This window comes from Hippopotamus amphibius, chromosome 3, assembly GCF_030028045.1.
Source record: "Hippopotamus amphibius kiboko isolate mHipAmp2 chromosome 3, mHipAmp2.hap2, whole genome shotgun sequence".
NCBI classification, from domain to species: Eukaryota; Metazoa; Chordata; class Mammalia; order Artiodactyla; family Hippopotamidae; genus Hippopotamus; species Hippopotamus amphibius.
Genome location: NC_080188.1, coordinates 6,467,188 through 6,487,433, shown reverse-complemented (window position 1 = coordinate 6,487,433; position 20,246 = coordinate 6,467,188). Strand labels below are relative to the sequence as shown.

General features: G+C 44.5%; 1 protein-coding gene across 1 annotated transcript in view; it reads left to right on the top strand.

The window, feature by feature from the left end:
• CCDC149 (coiled-coil domain containing 149) overlaps positions 1-20,246 on the top strand; it is a 92,805-nt gene that overhangs the window by 26,640 nt on the left and 45,919 nt on the right. The window contains 2 exon segments of the mRNA XM_057728146.1: positions 6,103-6,264; positions 7,737-7,775. Coding sequence (XP_057584129.1) covers positions 6,103-6,264; positions 7,737-7,775 — 201 coding nt within the window.

Genomic DNA, 20,246 nt, shown 5'->3' with positions numbered 1-20,246 from the left:
TTGAGAAAGTTTCCAAAGCCTAATTTTAGCATAGTACCTTGCACTTCAAGCTCCCAGGAATCTCAGTGAGGTGGGCATAACAGGTATGAATTAATCAGAGTGGTGCCTCAACCCCAAAGTACCGGTTAATTATTTCTATTATATAATGGCTTTTATTCGGGTGCCTTTTGTACCTACTCATCTCTCAAAATGCATTTCAAGCATCATCTCCTCTGCGTAGCTTTTCTTTCCTGCCCAGTACCCACCCACCCCCCCCCGCCCCACTCTTGCCTCTTTTGGTGCCTTTCACTAAATATTTGTTGAAGGAACGAATACGTGTGCAAAGTGGCTTGTTATAGAAGAGTCGTTTCCAAACTTTTAAAATGGCAGTCCAGCATAAATGTGTGAAAAGATGCATATATGTGTGTTTATTCCTACACACATCTGCAAAAGGAAAAGTTTCATGAAGCGATACCTACCTTTATTGCATGGGAGTCATGCTATTTTCTGTTCTTTTTTTTTTTTTTTTTTTTAAGAAAATGAGGGTTGCAATTGAATTGATTTCACTACCCAGACTAATGTATCGTGACCCACAATTTGGAAGACACTGTTATGGAAGATGCTGGCAGCTGGGAACCTTGTTCTTTGCAATTGGGCAAGTCACTTGGGTTCTCTGGGATGCTGTTTCCCTGCTCCAGCGTTCATGCTAATTCTCGAGAATAAAGATATTACGAGGTGATGGGAACAGGCACAGAAGCATTGTGGCAGCTCGAACATTTACTGCGTATAGCACAGTTTTAGTTTTTTCTGGCCTACATGAGGAAGTCAAAATCTAATAAATTCTTAGGTTTTGGACAATTGCTGTTTGAGAAAGATTTGATTTTAGTCACCAGTGTGTCTTTGAGACTGTGTAGAGATTTGCAAGGGTGACTTTCAAATAAAAGGCAGGTTTCGTATCTGAAATTCTTGGGCCCCAGATGTGTTTGAGACGCAGGAGTTTTTGCGTCTGAAAGGAAATGCTGTAAGCATACCGTATATTGTGTATCAACCCCAGCAGCGTTCTGGGCAGCAGCCAGTAATCAAACACATTGATTTGTCTTCAGCAAATGTATGAATATTCACAGTCGGTGGCATAAAGATAATAAAAACCCTCACGTCAGCTGAGGTCGCTGACGGGATGCGAATACATTTTCAGTTTCCACAATTTTGGGAGTTTCCGAAAAACCCATAAGGGATTGTGGAAATTACATTTTGTTATCCAGGTATCATGTTTTTCCTCTTCAAAATCCCCAGGACCATTTATCCCTTTCGGAGAGCAAATGTGTGGCTCAGTGGCTAACGCACAAAAGGCACCCAGAAAATACTGGTTGAATGAATGATTGAGAGCAACTACAGCTTATAGAAAATTGTTAGGACCAAGCCGCTTATGAGAAAGAAGCCTCTAGTTTTATCCCATTTTGTTTAAGTGGATGGAAACCTTGTTGCCTCTACTTGGTTCCCTCAAGAGGAGCAGAGGGGAGAGATGCTCGCGGATTCTTTGTTTATTTTTTCCTTCTTCTTTCAGGCCTTGCATCTAGTTTTAGAAGTGGGTGGGTGAAGAGATTCTAGGTATAAAAAGTAGCCAGATTTAAAATTCTCCTTTCTTAGTTTCCCTGTGCTGAAAATACCAACTAGATGTAGTAACCAATTCCATGAATATTCTGATGGTTTCTTCGCTGAGTGCTTGGTTTGTCGAGAATCGGGATTCCACAGGCTTGGGAATCACAGGCTGGGTTCAAATTCCAGCTCTGCCAAACCCCTGGCACATTACATAAACTCCTTCAGTCTTACTTTCTTATTTAGAAAATGTACATGATGATAACGCAGTAACCCCATTATGGCATTGTGAGGACTGAAGGAGATCATACGGGGAAAGCATTTGCACTACAACTTTGGTTTTTGTTGTTATTAATAGTAATAATAATAGTGATAATGTTAATCCTCTTCATCACTGGGTAACTCACTAGAAGTGCAGAGCAGGGGCAGATATGGTCTCTACAGTCTCCCTACCCTCACACTTTGCTATGGACTGTAATAGTCAGGATGGGCTAAGTTATGCTCTGATAACAAACACCCCCCGAATCTTTGTACCTTAACAGTACAAAAGTTTATTTCTGGATCATACACATTTCTCTATGAACCCAAACGACTCTTCGGGGCAGTTGTCTGCTGTGCTGGTTCCATGATCCAGGTGCAGTTGGCATTTGATACCTTGACTCTTGGGAGCGTCTACCCTGGAAGTGACTCATGTTCCTTCCAGCCCCTCTTTATTGGCTAAAGCAAGTTACATGGCTCTGCCTTACTCCAAAGCAGTGGGGAAGAACAGTCCTGCCAACCTCCTGGAAGGAAAGGAGAGCTAGAAATACTGGAGAAGGGCACTAATGGCAACCACTCGGACATTTAGCCTTTTCTCACTCTACTGTAAAGTGTTCCTGCAAACGTCGTTTCAGCCCCAGCACTGTTTCCAGCCAGCTGGCGGTCCTGAAGCCGCTGCTGTCTGGAGATTCAGGAACCGCCACTGCTGCAGCTGATCCCTGGAAGTCCCTGCGCTGGCTCTGCCCTCGACAAGGCAGAGGAAGCAATTTCTAGTTGCTCAAAGTGAGTCATACCTTCTAGCCTGGAGCCCCTTCCCCAAGTGTTCTCCCCTGCCACCCCCGTGATATTGGATGGGACGTTAAAATCATGGGTTCCCCAAATTGGAGGGCATTCTGGGAACTCCACTCATTTTCTAAGTGTGGAAACTGAGGCCCAGGCAGTGTGAGTTTGTTTTGTTCCTTGTGTTCTGAGGCCTTCCCAGGGTCCCAACGGTTCATGATCAGCCCATCACTAGACCTACATCTGGAGAGAGGCCTCCTGACCCTGCCTGGTGATTTTCTGTTTTCCTCCCCTTCCGTCGTCTACACTTACCCACCCTCCTTTAGAAGCGGAAACGTCCCGAGCACAGTGACTGGACTTGTCTCGCTTTCTGTCCTGTTTCTGGTCCCTTCTAAGGCGGAGGCTGGATCCATGTGTTTGCTGGTTGTCCAGAGCTGCCAACGGAGGATCTTCAGCACCTTTTTCTTTCTTTCCAAGTTTTAGGTTGTTTGTTTCCCATTGGAGGGATAGGAATTGGGACAATTTAGCGGTTGCCACTACAGGGACTAAACTGTCACCATTTTAGAATAATAATGAGAATTTCCATCCCGTTCTCCAGGACCACTCCCACCCCACCTCCCAGAGTTTCTGGTGATATTTTAATGAGTATAGGCTCTTTGGCCAGATGGTCAAATGTAGTCTGTGCTTGTACTTGTTCAGAGTCCGTCTGTGCTGTGAAAGGTGGCTCAGACAGCCCTGGAATGGCTCTGAGACCGAGCCTCGCCCTGAGCTTCTGGGCTGCCACTGGCCTATCAGTCCCTCCAGACTGTTTTAATTGATTCTAACTTCTGAGACACCATGAGGCTGGAGGCCTCCAGTGCCTGGGTTTTCAAAATATGGATGGAGTTAAGTATCACCTGTGCCGTGTGCTAACTGCAGATTTCTGAGCCAGCCACCAGAGCGCAATGATTCAGGCAGTGTGGGGGTGAGCTGGGGGTGAGCAGTCTGAGCTGGGACCCAGGAATCTGCATTTTCACAAGCATCCCAGGGTGATGTGGAGCAGGGCCCCTTGTTGGTGCTGCCATGCCGGGGGCGGGGTTGGGGGGGCCAGGACTACAGGGGAGGTGTCCTATCTTCAGCCAGAGCAGCACCACAAAACTCTTTTTCCCCTTTCATTTATTTGAAACTGAACTGTTTTATAAATGAGGCTGCAGCCTAAGGTTTGTTCTGCTGATAAAAATAAATGACATGGAATAACATTTTCGAAATTCACTGTTCTAGACCATAGTAAGCCGAAGAAAGAGCAGCCCCAGCGCTGGCTTTCTAAAGACCACGCTTTGCTTGGTGTGGCTTCATCTTCTCTGGAGAATCAGTTTCTTACCGTTTGATGGGGTTTATAATTGTCCTGTTTTCCATGCCCTAAGGAGACCCGAACAGCAGCAGTGCTGCTCCTCAAATCCCGGGTCACTGGGTCTTAGCGGGGGCCTCTGTGCCTGTTTTCTACAAGGTGTCTTAGAGCAGAGGGAACAGACGCCGTAGTGATGCCCTTTAAACCACATTCAAGGCCCTGTTTGGACTGTGCTTCGGGAGAGAAATGGCTTCTCTCTTGGACCCTAAGAGACTGCAGCTCAAGGTCAGGGAATTTGAATTCTACTTTGCCAATACGTGGTGGCTCTTACCTGGTCCCCTTCAGTAGACGGGACGTGCTGTTCCTCGATGACGTCTCCATGTGATTGCGAAATTCTTCCTCAAAGTTGGAAGACTTGGAGGATCCTGGGGGACTTAGACTTGGATCTGATACATTGAAGGGACAAAGGTGACTGTCTTTGTGGCACCAGTACTAATAGCACTGCCAACCAAGGCTGTTGATTATGGCAAAGAACTGAAGGCACAAGGGCAGATCTGTTCAACTGTGTGTAAATGGTATTTTTTCCTGTGAAATCTCAATACCTCCCTTAGGACATTGCAGCTCTGGTTTTTGAGCTGCTCTCCTCTGATATTTACTCATCGGGGATTTTACTCTTGAGAAATCACTGTGGCAACAGAACCGTTTGCCTCCACGAAGACGATGTCAAAGTCTTAAAATCCAGGACGTTTTAAGGCAGGATTCCAACCTCATTACTGCCAGGAATAAGATTCATCCAAGGTGGAAGTGTCCTTTCTTAGAACTCAAATCTGTCTCAGAATGGCTTTTCTTTCCCCTTTGTTTTTGAAGCTAAGCAATTACTTTTTTTTTTTTTAAGGAAAAAAAATGTGCTAATGCACAAAACTCTCTTTTTCCGCTTTCATTTATTTGAAATTGAACTTAACAAAGTGAGTTCCAAGCAAGCACTATATATGAGTAATGCTTTTTGTCCATAAAAGAGCATTGACTCAAATGGTATGGGAGCGCTGCTACTCTCTCTGCTTTGTGTGAGCGTCCATAATGACAAAGTGCTCATGTCAGAGTGTATAATGAAACTATAAATTGTTTTCATGAATGCTCTGAATTTGGTCTTTTACGGGGCAAATTCAAAAGGTATTTAGCGCCGCATTTCACATATGTGAATAACACCGGACGGTGCAATAGATCCAATAAAAGGACAGAATTCCAGTCGGGCTCACACGGGTCCAGGTGGTGGGTGATTGCCAGGTGAGGGTCGGTCACGGTGCGGGGAGTGGGGAGATGGAGGGACGAAGATATCCCGCGACTCTGAGGAAGAGTTTCAGCAAGATACACCTGGCTTTCGGGGGATAATTCAACGTGTGACTAAAATACTTAGCTCGTAAAATTGGTCTGTGGGTGGTGGATGTCAGCACTGGAATCATAGAAGAAGGTGCACACCTCTGACCAAGTTTAGTGGACAAAAATTCTCAAGTGAGAAAATGTCTGCTGGGTTGCACGGGCAGGTGCACTCTATTGCAGTAATTTATGGTTCAATTAAATTATTTTAAATTCTTTTTGTACTTTTTTATTATAGAAGCCATATAGGTGTATTCTAGAAAATTTAGAAACACAGAAAAGTATAAAGAATAAAAAAAAAATAAAAACACATGCAAAAAATTTTGCTACCAAGGGATAATTTTTAGTAATATATAAAATTTTTATTAACGCTTTCTGTTATATCATTTGATAAAATTTTAATAGAACTTTATTACATAATCTTACCTGGATATATAAATCCTTTTTAAACAGAATTTTGGGTCCAGCTCTCTATTTATTTATCTATCTGTAATTGTTAAAAAGGGTTCTGCTTTTTAACTTATTTGTCAGTTATTTTCCCTGTCTCAGTTGGCCAAAGTTCATGAATGTCCCAGGTTTCGGTTCTGTCATGAAGGCACTATGTCAGGTACCATAGCAGTCCTTAGGCTCACATGTCATTGACTGACAAATGTCTCTGGGTATACAATCTCTGAAAACAAAAAAAGGCAGCAAAACCAACCCTGCAGGGTGTGTGAACCCCAGCGCGGGTGAAAGGAGGGGGCCTGTGGACAGTTCTGAGCAGTGGCGTGGATGTGTTTGTTCTGCAGTACCTGGTGTGTAAAAGGAAGCTGGAAAGTAAGAAGGAAGCCCTGCTGATCCTTTCCAAGGAGCTGGACACATGCCAGCAGGAAAGGGACCAGTACAAACTCATGGCCAATCAGCTTCGAGAGCGCCACCAGTCCCTCAAGAAGAAGTACCGCGAGCTGATCGTACGTATGACGTCACAAACAGTTCCAAAGTGGAAAAATTAAGATGTGAAAGTCATCACCCCTACTTCCTGCACGACCCAATCCCACTTGCTAGTTGATAAGTGTATGCTTCCGGACACTTGCTCTGCCGCCCATGGACATACACACGCATCTGAATGTGTGTGTGTGCCTGTTCACCTATTAATCAATTGTATGGAGGTTTTTTAAGAGGATTTGTGTTATAAATCTGCACTAATACAGAAGCCACTACCTGCATGTGGTCATTTAAATTTCATTTTGAATTCGTTAGAATTGAATAAAATTGAACACTCCATCTCACTTATCACATTTCATGCACTCAATCGCCATAGGTGGCTGGTGGCTACCGTATGGGATTGTGTTGATACAGAACTTTTCCATGGTGGCTGCTATATTGGACATTTAGCTGTAGGACATGTCCCTCATTGCAGAGAGTTCTATTGGACAGTTTTATATAAATGTTGTTCTAAAACTCGCTCTTTTCACTCAGCACTTTATTTTGGACATCTCTCTGAGCCATATATACAAATTTAACTCATTTTTTAAGACAGTTGCATCGTAATATTTCCATAATTGTTAAACCTTTCCCTCTCCTGGGCAATTAGATTTTCTCTAGTTTTCATATGGCAAGATTTTTAAGAATGCATATGTTACTGAAATGGACGATACCAACTGCATAGTGCTGTTTTGCATTCTCACTCCTTTTTTTCTCACTGATGCCATCTCTTTTTTAAGTGCTGACACTGTTGCATACATTTAACCGTCTGTTCTGGGTCATTGAACTATCCTGGAATAGAAATACAGGAGAAAGATTCCAGAGGTTAAAATAATGTTGACTTATAAGTGGACAGCCTCAGATAGAGAAGTACAGTTTCCTGAGCATTTATCATTCACCTGAGATATTTATGTATTCCCAGATGGCAAACAAGGGAGAGGAATGGGATCCTTTGAAGACAAAAAGTCTGCTAGGACTAGAAAGTCTCAGTTAATTTTCTTTTATTTTGAGCATATTCTATCCCCACTCCCGAAATTGTTGTGCCCGTAGAGAAAACTCAAGGGTATGTGCGCGTTCTGCGTGTCCATTACTGTTCCTTCGGATCTATTTAAAAGAGGAACTCAACTCAAACCAAATGAAATATTATTTCAGTTTAGGCTCATGCTCAAAAGTAGTTTGATAAATCCAGTTTATTTATTTATTTGGCTCACATAGGTTTAGAAAATATATAGATTGGTCCTAATGGGAAGTGATTCCTTAGAGGTTTTTCCTAAAATAACTCTGGTTCAGTTCATAATTTAAAAACTTTAAAGTGTATTTGAGTTTGGTTCAGCACATTGCTGGTTGCGGGGGTTGGGAGTGGAGAGGGTCTGAACTTAGTTCATAGTTGGGTTTAATTCCTTGAATCTAGGCGTATCTAAGTTTTAAAAAATACAATGTAACGTTGGTTTCTTTGTAGGATGGAGATCCATCACTTCCCCCTGAAAAGAGGAAACAGGTAAGACGTATTCCTGATCGTTGGTAACTCTCAGAATGTTCGTGTGGACGCCTTACAGCAACTGGGGGATCAGGGAACCCTGAAATGTATAGAGGAATCTTTTAATTTCCCAGAATCGTTTTGTGTCACTGGGGGGAGTGGGTGGTAGAGAAATACTGACCACACAGAGGGACTAAGGATTGCATGAAGGAAACAGTGACGTCCAACAGTGTGCAAGAGGGCACACCAGTTGACTGTGCTCCCTTTCTTGTTGGGAAAGCTTCTGGAAAGCTGCGAGTTGAGGGCACACCGCTAGAGGACTTTAGCTTACGGTTCTGTGGGTGGACACCGTTCTGCCCGTGAGCCCCTGCCACTTCAGACTTTTCAAAGCCACCTTACCAACAAAGCTCATAAGCCGTTCACGTTCTTTTCTCCTAAATGGTAACCAGCATCGCTTATTGATGAATCCATTTTCCTCACAGATTTTAGATGCCCACTTTTATCAATGAACAAATCCGTGTGTGTGTGTGTGTGTGTGTGTGTGTATCTGTTGCTGGACTTCCTGTTCTGTTCCACTGAGCTTCCTGTATTGTCCTGTTTGTACCACATTATTCTGTTTTTGCTTATAATACTTTGAATAGCTGTTTGGGCTATTCTCCCCCTTTGTTCTTTCTTTTCAGATGCTTCTTATTTTTCTTTACTTAGATATAACGGACAAATATTTTATCAAGTCCTCCTCTGATTCTAACCCCTGCCCCAAACCCATACCTACTGGTGTTTTGATTGGGGTTTTGTTAAGTTTATAGATCAATATAAGGACAGTGAACAATTTTATACCATTATGTCCAGGAATATCATACATCAATTTGTTAAAACCAGTTGCATATATATATATAGCTTTCTCCAAAGGTATCTTTGTGAACACTTCCCTTAACTTCACAATTGTCCTATACTGACATACGCTGACTGACAGCCTCTCATGGGCTGGAGGGGAGCCCGGGCGATGGTGCTGTTAGGGCTGTGTGTTCCACGTTATGGGAAACCCTCTGCACCAGAACAGGGCTTCAAAACTGGTGGATGAAAATAAGGACACAGGAGTTGTTTGCTGTCTTCATAGCTGTAATGGCTAAGACCACATCCTGTTTTTGTTCATTGATCATATACCTGGCACAGCATATAAACTCCTTAGATTCATTACCTTGTGATTTTTGTTACTGAGTAAACAGTAGACTCATGTGCGTGCGCGCATACACACACACACATGATGTTTACCCTTAAATAACAACTCAGTCCTATGGTTATCTTTTCAGTCATCCCGTTCTGCTCACTCCCACATTCCTTTCCTATTTTACTTGATTATTTTGTGATGCTCCACGTTTGCTTTAAAGTCAAAATTTTCTATGGAACTCATTGATTTTTTTTTTCCTAAACAAAATGACATGGAAAGCTAGCATAAAAGTTTAAAAATTGGGATCCTTGGTGTGGAATCACTAATGGTTGTGTTTCTGTGTTTCTGGTGGCTATGAGCCGTCATCTTTGCTGCGATTTTAGAGTTTCTTAGTATTCATGAAGGAGTTTTACAGTTTGTAAGTGAATTCACATTCTGTGACTTTATAATAAAAAATTTACACTGACTGAAGAGAATCTGATGAATTCCAGTAAGTCTGTCAAGCTGCATTCTTACAGCTCTTAAAAAATTTTTTTTCAATGTCCTAAGTGCTGGCTTTGTACCTTTTAATATGGCATTTAGTTTCTGTCCCTCTAGGATTTAGTGTGGTGGTGTGAGCTTGGGCTCTTCATCCTTCCTGCCTGGGATGGATGACGTAGGATGGACTGGGGGTCAAGTGACAGAAATTCTAAACTGCTCAAGCAGTAGAGGAGTTGATGCCCTTGCATAACTGCAGGGTGAGAGGTGGTGCAGGTCTCAGGTGCCATCCTGTCACCATGTACACATTCTCTCCTCTCTGCCACACTTAGCGAAGAAAAATACAGGATACCCAGGTGAACCTGAATCTCAGAGAGACAGTGAATACTTTTCCAGTGTAAGACTGTGGACCATCCAATATTGGGGACATACTTATGCTAAAACATTATTGATTGTTTATATGAAATTCACATTGAGCTGGGAATCCTATATTTTATCTGACCACTCTACCACTGTGCTGATTTTAACGTCAGCGTCCTCTTGAAGTTAGCATCAGCTTTCTTCTGAGGCTGGTTCCCCTAAGCAGGAAAGGCAGAAAACCCAGCCATGGAATGTAAATCCTTCCCTCCAGTCTCATTGGGCCCGTGTAGGCTGTGCTTCCATTCCTGGTCTACGAACATTCCCTGGGAGGATAGTGTACGTTCACTGGCTTGGATTAATCGCCTGGGATAGAAGGACTTAGGGAGCCAGCAGTGATACCCGCCAAACTAATTGTATGGCCTTGGGAAGATTCCTTTGGGTGCCCTAGACTCAGTGTTCCCATCTACAAAATGGGAGCAAAAACAGTGCCCACCCCATCGTGTGGCTGTGAGGAACAGACGAGATGCCGGGCGCGAGCGGAGTCCTCGGCGCCGTGCCTGGCACCGTGCGGGCGTCCGTAGGTACTTATTATCACCCTGTCCTCTTGCCTATCATCCCTTTCTTTTTAAATCAGTTGCATATTAGTGTGCCCTTGTCAAGACCCTTTTGGGTATACCTGGCGTCTTGAAATAGCTTGGGCCGAAGAGGAAGTGCCTGGATCACAGGGCCTCAGAAGGGTCCGGTGAGCAGCTGCCTTGGGAGTCAGCTGCAGCCAGGCCTCAGCACCAGCTGCCTCGGGACGCAGGCGCCCCCAGCTCTCTCCTCTGCCCTCAGCATTCTCTGGGTCAGCTGTCCTTTCTTTTTCTGGATCTGCTTTCCCTGTGGAATAGGAATGGTGGCTGCTGACCCCAGGAGGGCCACAGACCCCAGAGCTTTAACCTCTCGGAAAAAGCTGCTCCCTGAATCCCAGGGGAGAGCTCCTCTCGGCCAGGCTCAGGCCAGGGGTCCATTTCAGGCTCAGCCGGGCAGGGCCAGGCATCCTGTAGATACAAGTCAGCTTCTCCTGTTACCATGTTGGCGGGGTGCCGGGCAGACTGTGTCCTAACCACCTGCTCTACATGCCTTCTTGGAATGAGAGAGAATCGCGGTGGCAGCCCGTGTTTTGAGTCTGTCCGCCCCCGTGCCCAGTGTCGCGCTGTGAATGGTCCCATTTAATTCCCGCACGGCCACGGGAGGTGAGGTTATTATTATTATTGCCATCAGACAAATGAGGACATGCAGGCCTGTGCTGGTCACGAACATTACCCAGGGGAAATAAGTAAGTAACTGGTGATGGAGCCAGAGTTCAAAGTCCTGCAGTCCACTCGGAGCTTGTGCTTGGAGCCACCATGACACAGTATTTACTGAACACCTCACGGGCGGGTGTCCTGTGCTAATTAGACACTAGGGACACAGGGGCCAGAAAAGTCAGACCCAAATCTCTGAGCGTGTGGAACTCGCCTTGTGGTTAGGGTGACCAGACCTTCTGTGTCCGCAGCATCCCTGCCATTTTGACCTCCTGTCCTGGCATAGTCTGTATTAGTGCTCCCTGCTCTCTCCAAAGTGTCTTGGTTTGGAGGATAAATAATACAGTCCCCTTGGTTCTAGTAGGGGTGCTACGAGCAGACAATAAGAAGATGATTGAAATATAGAGGATGTTAAATGGTAATCGGTGCAGTGGAGAGAAAAATACTGCCCAAAGCCAGGGAGGGAATTCTGGCTTAGTCACGGAAGAAAGGTCTTGGTAAACAGTGGGGGGAAATAGTTCCAGTATTTGGAAAAAGCATGTTACCTGCTTAAAATGCATGTTTTCAAATTTTATTTACCTTTAGTTAGTTTATGTGTAAAAGCATGGGCTTGGTTTTGGGTGAGTAGGAGGGGGTGTTAAGATACCCACATCATTAGCTCAGCGTGGGGAAGAGAGCGCACCCTTCAGCTTGCAGGCAGTGGTTACAGTGAAACTTTCCGTTTAGCCGGAAGCCGACGGCTTAGGAGTACTAGAAGGGAGAGGCACAATTACCTTCTTCACTTTTTCATCAACCAGATGAGGGTAGAAGCGTGCACCCTGACCTAGTGTCTCCTGTCTTATACTGCATGTTTATCCCAAAGGCAAAACAGTAGGTGAAGTATTTACCCCTCTAGCTTAAAGCAAATGTGCCTTGTGTAAGCAGAAGGCGCTGGAACGAGAACCAGCTGCCGGGGTAACAGATGGGACACGGGGGTCAAAGGATCCACATATTGGAAGAGGAGAAGATGCTGCATGGAGCATCTTATTGCCCGTCAGCCTCGAGACCGTGACTTCCTTTTCTTGACTTGAAGGAGGAATTTCTGTGGACTCTTCCTCTGGTCATTTCTCAGCTCAGGAGAGATTACTGTCATCGCTCTGTGATGAACGAAATGTTTCTGCCCCCCCCCCAAATTCATATGTTGAAACTCTGCTCCTCGATGTGATGGCATTGGGAGGCGGGGCCTCTGGGAGGTAGTCAGGGTGAGATGAGGTCATGAGGGCGGAGTCCTCACCAGGGAGTTTAGTGCCCTTATAAGAGTCAGGAGAGAGTTTGCTTTCTCTGCTGTTCTCCACCATGTGAGGACAAAACAAGAAATCTGCAGCCTGAAAGAGAGCCCTCCCCAGAACCTGACTGTGCTGACACCCTGATCTCAGATTTCCAGCCTCTAGAACCATGAGAAATACATTTCTGTTGTTTATGAGCCACCCAGTCTATGGTGCTTTTTTTTGTAGCAGCTCAAGCTGACTGTAAATGCATTGAGGGTTCTTCTCAAATGTGAGTAGAAACAATACCCCATCCTCAGTCTTTGCAGTGCTTTGTGCTTTTCAGAGACCATGTACGCGTGTGTGCATCTGTGTATGTGTGTCATCTCCCAGCTGTCTTCTGCGGCCGCCCTGCAAGTTAGGTCTTTCATAAAGTCTCAGGGCAGCATCATGGATGGCCGTAGGTAAAAGCTTGGGTTCTGGCATCCAATTTTGTGGATTCAAATATAACACTTCCGCTTGCTGGCTCGTTGATCCGGGGCAAGCTGTGTAACATTTCTGAGCCTCCATTTCCTCCTCTCCAAAATGAATATAATCGGAGATACAGTCGTGAAGTTTTTATAAAGAGTTGGTGTGGCAGTGCTTGTAATGCCTCGTACTTGTGAGTGCTCAGTGGGTGTCGGCTATTTTTTATTTTTTCTGTGACTTGTCTGAGGTCACACAGCAGGTTAATACAGCAGGACTCAAAATCCAAATCTGCTTACTTATCGTTCAATATTCTAGTTCAGGTTTTTGTTCCATATTTGACTCTTAGGCTGTTCGAATGGGGAAGATGCACAGTCAACATTTAATCCAACCATTTTGGAAGTTCAAAAATGAAGTGTTTTATCGGAAGGCTTCTACTTAGGAGGGGTTGAGAAGCAGAAACTGAGCTGGGAATCTTTACCTGCTAGGCCAGTGTTCTTTCTTGTGGCCACCAATATCTCGCCACAATATCTTGCTGCTTTTTCGTCTCTTCCTCGCGGGACAGACCAGAATATTCATGTTTGTAGTTCTAGTAATATTGGTTGTCGATTGAAGCTCTCTTTTAGAATTTAGAATCCTTTTGAAAACAACTCAGTTTCCAATGGCAAATCATCCGTTAAAGAAGCTGTGAAGAAATCGTGCCAACGGTGATTTCACTAATAGCTTCTCATGGGACATTGAAATGAAAATTCCCTCTTGATACTCCACGCAGAACTGTACACAGAGCACCTCTCTGCACCGCAGTGCGAGATCACCAAAAGATCTCAAACAGCCCTTTAAATATTTTTCTTTTGCTAAACAAGCAGCTCCTCCAAAGGAGATAAAGGGAAATTTGAATTGTCTAGGGTTAATCTTCTTATAAGATGGGATTCTTTGGGGTCACAGCAACACATTTTTCCCCATGCAAACTCCTCCTTGAATAAACAATCAAACACATCTTTGTCTTTCCCTGTTTTGATTTCAAGCTGAGGTACCACGGGAGGTATTCCTCCTGGTCGGGGAGGGAGCCTTTGCTTTCTTCCCTTAAAAAGTGATGGCTTATTTAGACGGTGACATGCACCAGGATGACAACCCTGGAGAAATCAGAGCACAGAGTGGCCCTTTGTGGGATGGGAGGGAGCCTTTTACTTCAGTAGAAAAGTCTTCTTGGTCAATCTTATTTTAGTCCCCCGTGACCACAAATCAGAGCAACTTTGTATATGCATCTCGGTTTGATGCTCAGAACCTAAAACTTCCTTCAAAGATCTTGAGTGCTTTGAGATGTTTCTTTTTATAACACTTTGAACAGTGCAACTTTACTGTTACACTAGGGAAACTGGGAAGAAATCCAGGGTTAGCCTGTGGGAGCCCTCCCAAATCATAATAACAGTAACTTCACTCTGAGTGCTCACGCCTCCTGCTCAGAAGCCCTTTGCATCCTTGCAACAATTTTTGTCAGGAGGGTGAGAGCATCCCCCAATTTGTAGATGGGGGAATTTAGGCTCAATGAGTCTAAAGAACTTGGGAGATATTAAGGGAGCCACTAAGTGGCAGACGCAGAACCATAATGGCCAAGATTAAGCAAACATTTATTTAAATAGCAACCTCCCAAACCTAGTGAAGAGCATTTTTGCCTGTGGGCCTGGAAATGCCTTCGTTCCCAAGTGTGTGTTTGGAGATTGTGAGGTGGGAGTAGGCTGCCGGGGGCTCCTTGCACAGCCTAAAGCTCTGTGTGGAATGAGCTCTCGGGTGGTTGTTTTTTGTAAATAAGAAAGCTGTCGCTGTAGCAGAGGTCATCACTTTGGCAGTTGCTATGAATAGGGGCCCTTGCTCAGCAAAGCAAGTTTCACTCTATTACTGTTAACACAGGAGTCGCTGTAGACCAAAGTAGCAGAGTAGAAATTGCAATCAAATTTGCTATCCATCACACCACCCAAGTACACTCCACATTTTATCAAACATTTTTTTTTAACATATTCTTGCTTAATGGAGTACTTTACCCTACTGAAGGTGTGAATTTAAAGGGTTCAGAGGTCAACACCATGTAGTTGAGCATTTTCTAAATCTGGTCTCTTTTTCTCTCTCATGCTTTTTTTTTTTTTTTTTAAAGAAACAACAACAAAAAACAAACTCTTCTTGAGGAAGTGCCTAAGTCAAGGTTTTACTGTCTCTCTCTTACTTTTTTCCTCTCCCATTTTGAATTCCAATTTTAATATGTCAGCAAATTGATAAGGAAGTTATAGGATTTTCTGGTATACGTTATTTTTACATTATGATGGAGAATGACTTTTCCATGGCTAGGGTACTAAAGTGGTGTATATCTAATAAATTACAAATATTTCAGGATGACTTGAGGGATAGTAACTAGAATGTTACCCCTTTCCCCTCCTGATGGCTGAGCTGAATTACTTAAGGACTCCGGTGAAAACATGTGGCCTTCCCAGGGTCTGGCTAGGGCAAGGTTGGAAGGTTATCTTAAACTTTTCATCACTTTCTTTCATTTTGTTTTTATCTGTTGGGGAAGAAAAGCTTTTCCTCTACCCTCTTAGGTTCAGTGCATGGAGGCCTGCAAATTTAACTGACAAAAGACAGATGAACGGGAGAAAAAAGCAAACAATTTCATGAATATTTTGCATGCCTGGGAGTTCACAGAAAAGAAGTGAAACTCAAAGAATTGTTTAGACTTGGGGGCTTATATACCACTTTAGTAAAAGAAAGGGGGTTTGGGCTTCCAGGGATGACAAATTGCGGGAAAGTGCCCATGAGATACACAGGAAACTAATGGAAGATAGGGTGATATTTTAGTAAGGTTTGTTTATGCAGACTCATCACGGTACCAGTGCTGTGTGTGTCCAGTGATAAAGAGTTGCTATTCTCTTCCAGGTATGGAGAGGATGGGACACCTCACAAAGGGAAATTTATGCCCTGTTTTTAGGCTGAAAAGGGGAGGGAAGAATATTCTCTGTATCTGCTGATTCTCAGTTGCCTTCAGATCACAATAATCCTCATGGCAAAGGAGCATATTTTGGGGTGGTATGTTCTGATTGCCTCATATCCAACTTTTCGTGTCTAACATCAGGGAGGAAAATGGTATATAGTGGATCCTTTTCTCCGCTTCTAAAAGGTTTAGGGCTGTGTATTACAACTGGTATCCTGAATTCCCCCTTCCTTGTAAACCAGTCTTGGTTATTTGATCATTGAAAACAGATGTCCTTCACAGAGACTGTCATTGCCAAATGTGATATACCATTAAAAAAAAAAATCTCCCACCACTTCTTATAAGTTTCAAAAATGTATTGCGTCTATAGTATAAATTTGGATGTATTTTGTGACATTCATAAAGGAATTCAAACACAGTGGTGGAGGCAAGATCTAGAGTTTAGGATGCAGCAGGACCTGAAGAAAGGGAGAACAGCTCCCCTTGTCCCCGTGACTAATCTGCCTCGGTGAGAGTTTCCACAAAAAGACAGAGAGGTTGGGGTGAGATGTGCACAGTTCTCCCAACTCCCAGATCTCTGCCTTTGCAACAGCTGTCAGGACGTGTAGTCTTCATCTCTGTGCAGAGAGAATTTCCACAAGCATCACAGTCCCCACACCAGGGGCCAGCCCTGGCGGGATGCTTCTGAAGACATCCATTGTAATCTGGGGTTGACTTGATCTTTGACAAAGGAAGGTGTGTTGGAAAGGACAGCTGTAAAGTCCTTTCAGCCTTGGGTCTCCCAGCTATGTTTTCATCAAATCTGTCTTCTTTCCCTTCGCCATCACTATTTTAAAAACTCAACTCCAAGCTAGACAGAGTGACTTAAATATATAGATTCTACCATACACTCCAGAATAGTCAGCATCCCACTATTATCTGAGCGAAACTGTCAACCTTTCAACGTCAGCCCTGGCTAGATCTAACTATTTAAAAGAGGCTTCTTTTGAAACCTTTTCATGTTCTGCTATTTATGCTACCACCCCTCCCCCACGCCCAGGAGATTTAGAGGAAATAATCTCTTGGTTTTGTTTTCCTTCCCTGTGAAATCCTTTCCAGTGTTAGACGGGCTGCCACTTTTTCCCTGACATTTCCTTTACATAGTGCTGCTATTCTAAACTGATGGTCACAGAGTCCTTTTCAATAACACAGAGACAGAGCGCTCTGCATAGCTGATAAATTATATGCAGCGCCGTGTGTTAGCCTGATGGATGGTTATAGTGAATGTGTGTGAGTCATGGGTGTTATTTTTGGTCAAAAGAGTTGTGTGAACTTTTCTCCTCTATTTTGAGTGCTTTGAAATGTACTACTTTTCTTTCTTTCTTTTTTCTTTTTTGTTCTTTAAGGTGTATGTCACGGAATTAGGCACCGTATCAGAATAGTCATTTTCTAGTTTTCAAAGTTATTGTTTGGGAGTTGAGGAGGTGGAAGGACTGAATAGAAAAGAATCGTGTGTTGACAAGTAAGCCAGCCTGTGAAACGTGAGAGAAAATTACAGTCACCTGTTTTACAAGGGGGTCTCCCGCACCCTACCTACCCCAGGGGTCAATTTGAAAGCCAGGGTAGATTTACAGGGAATTCCCTTGGAGGCAATGTGATTCTAATTAACTGTTGTTCTGTAGCTGCTGTGGAAACGCTTGTCTTTATTTCGGTAGGTTTCTTTTCAGCCAGGCTGCAGAGTAAATAATGTTTGACAGTCACTTTGACAATCACAGGGGTCTCTGAATCGCTGTCTCCTAAAGCAGCCCTGTCGTTTGCTTCATGTATCCCTGGGACCTTTGATATATAAACTGGGTGCCTGCCTTGCTCTAACATCCAAATACTGGGGACTATCACTGGGCTTAATGCTATTCAACGTGGGGCCCGAGGACCAGTGCCAGGCTGCAAGCTGCCATTTCTGGTCCCCGCTATAAGTGCGGAAATTGAGAGTAAGTGTTCCGAAACTTTTAGAGCAATCTGACACTATGCATGATGTTATGTCAGGTGAGTCTAACAAGCACTTGGGGCCTTGGTGTCTTCTTAAATTTGTTTTCCTAAGAAGTGATTTTTGTGTCGTATGTTGCACAAGTACTGATCTGTGACAGATCGGAGGTCGAGGTCTTTCACCACTGACTATTCAAGTTGTACGGGTTTAACTATTCTGGTCACATTGGCGAGCAAACGTGAGGGTCGTCCCACCCACCTGAGGGGCTCAAGCCATTATTGATTCAAAAAGGGAAGGTTAGGTTTGCAAGGCAGAAATAGAGACCCAGATGTCGAGAACAAACATATGGACACCAAGTGGGGAAAGCGGGGAGGGTTGGGGGGGAACTGGGAGATTGGGATACCAAATTGTACACTCTAAATATATGCAGTTTATTGTAAAAAATTAAAAATTAAATAAAAAAAAAGAAGGGAAGGTTAGGGAAGTTGTAGATTTGTGTGTGTGTGTGTGTGTGTGTCTTTTGTTAACGTGTCACTGTGGCTCTTACAAACATTTCTTTCTGAACGTCTCTCTTCCACTGTTTAAGCAAAGCAGGCTCCTGCGAAGGTGAATTTTGCTGGGTCGCCTGCAGGTGGGGTGCTGAGATGCTGTGTGCAGGCAGCAGCAGGCTCCCTGAGGCCACTTTTAGCCGCTTGCCAGTACCCGGCTACTCCTCCCGCCCCACCTCGGGCCAGTCCTTCCAGCCCAGGGCGGGGGGGGGGAGGGGGGCTGTCTCTCCATCTGGGGGAGGGATTGTGCTTGCTGAGCTAATGTCTGGGAAATGTTCTGGAGTTCCCAGGGGGAAAAGGAGAGGCTGCCCACTTGTGATACCTTGTGCTACGGCAGGGTTGCTGCAGGACGGAGGGGAGGAACCAGGAGAAGAAAATGGAGAACTGAGTCATCTCTCCACTTCGGTGCAGTCCCTGGGGTCCACCTACTCTAGCGGCCTTGAACTGCTTTCCAAAGTAAACGTCTGGTGATGTGAGGGGGAGAGGGAGAGGAGGGAGCTGGTTGCCTTTGTCCCTACCTGGAACTTTCTCCAGGATATCCACAAGGCGCATGCTCGCTCTCTCTCCTTTTTCAAGCCTTGGTTCGAGGGTGGGCTTCCCAGCGACCTTCTGTGGCCTTTCCCGGCACCCGCTGTTGCCTTTACCTGCTGTGTTTGTTTCCGTAGCACTTACCGTCCAGCTCCTCGGTCGTTATTCATTTTGTTGTAATATAATGTAATAAGTATAATATCATCTATTAGAATGTAAGTTTACAGGACAAGAGGCTTTGTCTGTACTGCTCACTGCTCTACCTCCGGAACCTAAAAGAGTGCCTGACACGTAGTAGGCACTCCGTAAATGTTTATTGTAGAAATGAATGGATGAGTAAGTGAAGCAGCAGGATGACAAAGGAGCCCGCCGTGTCTGAGGAGCCATTCAGCCAGATCCACCCCACTTCCGCTGAGCGATTGAGTTGGAGCCACTGGAAGGGCAGAGTCAAGGGGGGGTGACCAGCCTTTAACCAGTGCCTGCTGTATACCAAGCAGTGTGATTGGTGTCCTAGGTTCATTAGTCAGTGTCAGTATCAAATTACCACATGAAGTATGTATGGTTACCTCCATTTTACGGGTAGGGAAACTCAAGAGGTGAATAAACTTACCCAAGGTCAGCCAGCCCAGTAAGTGGCAGAACTGGGATCCAACTTAGTCTATCTGATTCCTTCGGGAGAAATTTCCAAAAATAGTCAATTGATCACAGTGCCTCTTGTTTCTTTGCTTTCCTGCCTGTAAAGTGGGGATTAATTTTCCTCACCCTTCACCAAATTTTTATCTGATGAGAATGGAAGTCTAGGAAAATTGGAACATAACTATTATAAGATAAACAGAGCTTTGCAAATATGGGGTTGAGAATTAGATCACGTTATTGAGTAACGTTCACAAATGAGTGGAGATCAGAGCTGGATCAAATCCAGCCAGAGGGGATGAGTGGGGTTTCTGTGCAACGCTGCAGGCCAGACACTGGTTTCAGTATTTGATTATTTCAGTTCTTTCCCTAGGCTGAGACCAGCCTCTAGACCCAGCATATATCTTTCACTTAAGATATACTTCTGCAGCATCCACTAGGTGCTTGGGATAGACCAGCAGAGAGAACCAAGTCCCTTGCCCTTCATGGAACTTCTGTCTTAGTAGGGAGAGAGAGACAGGAAATAAACAGTAGGCAATAAACATATGTAAACAGATGGCAATAAACCGTAAAATAAATTACGTGGTATGTTAAGAGTCGGCACGTGCTGTGGAAATAAAAAGTAGTGTAGGGGAAAGGGCTTGGGTGTTCAGGGGGGAGGTGGCCAGACTGCAGATTAGATCGTGTGGTCCAGGTGGGCCCCGTTGAAGTGATGCGCTATGAACAAAGACCTGAAAAAGGCAAGGGAGTGAGCCAAGAGGTATCCTGGAGGGAGAGCATTTCAGTCCAGGAGAACAGGCAGAGAGAGCAGCGCTGAGATGGGCTCCTGCCTGGTGTATGTGG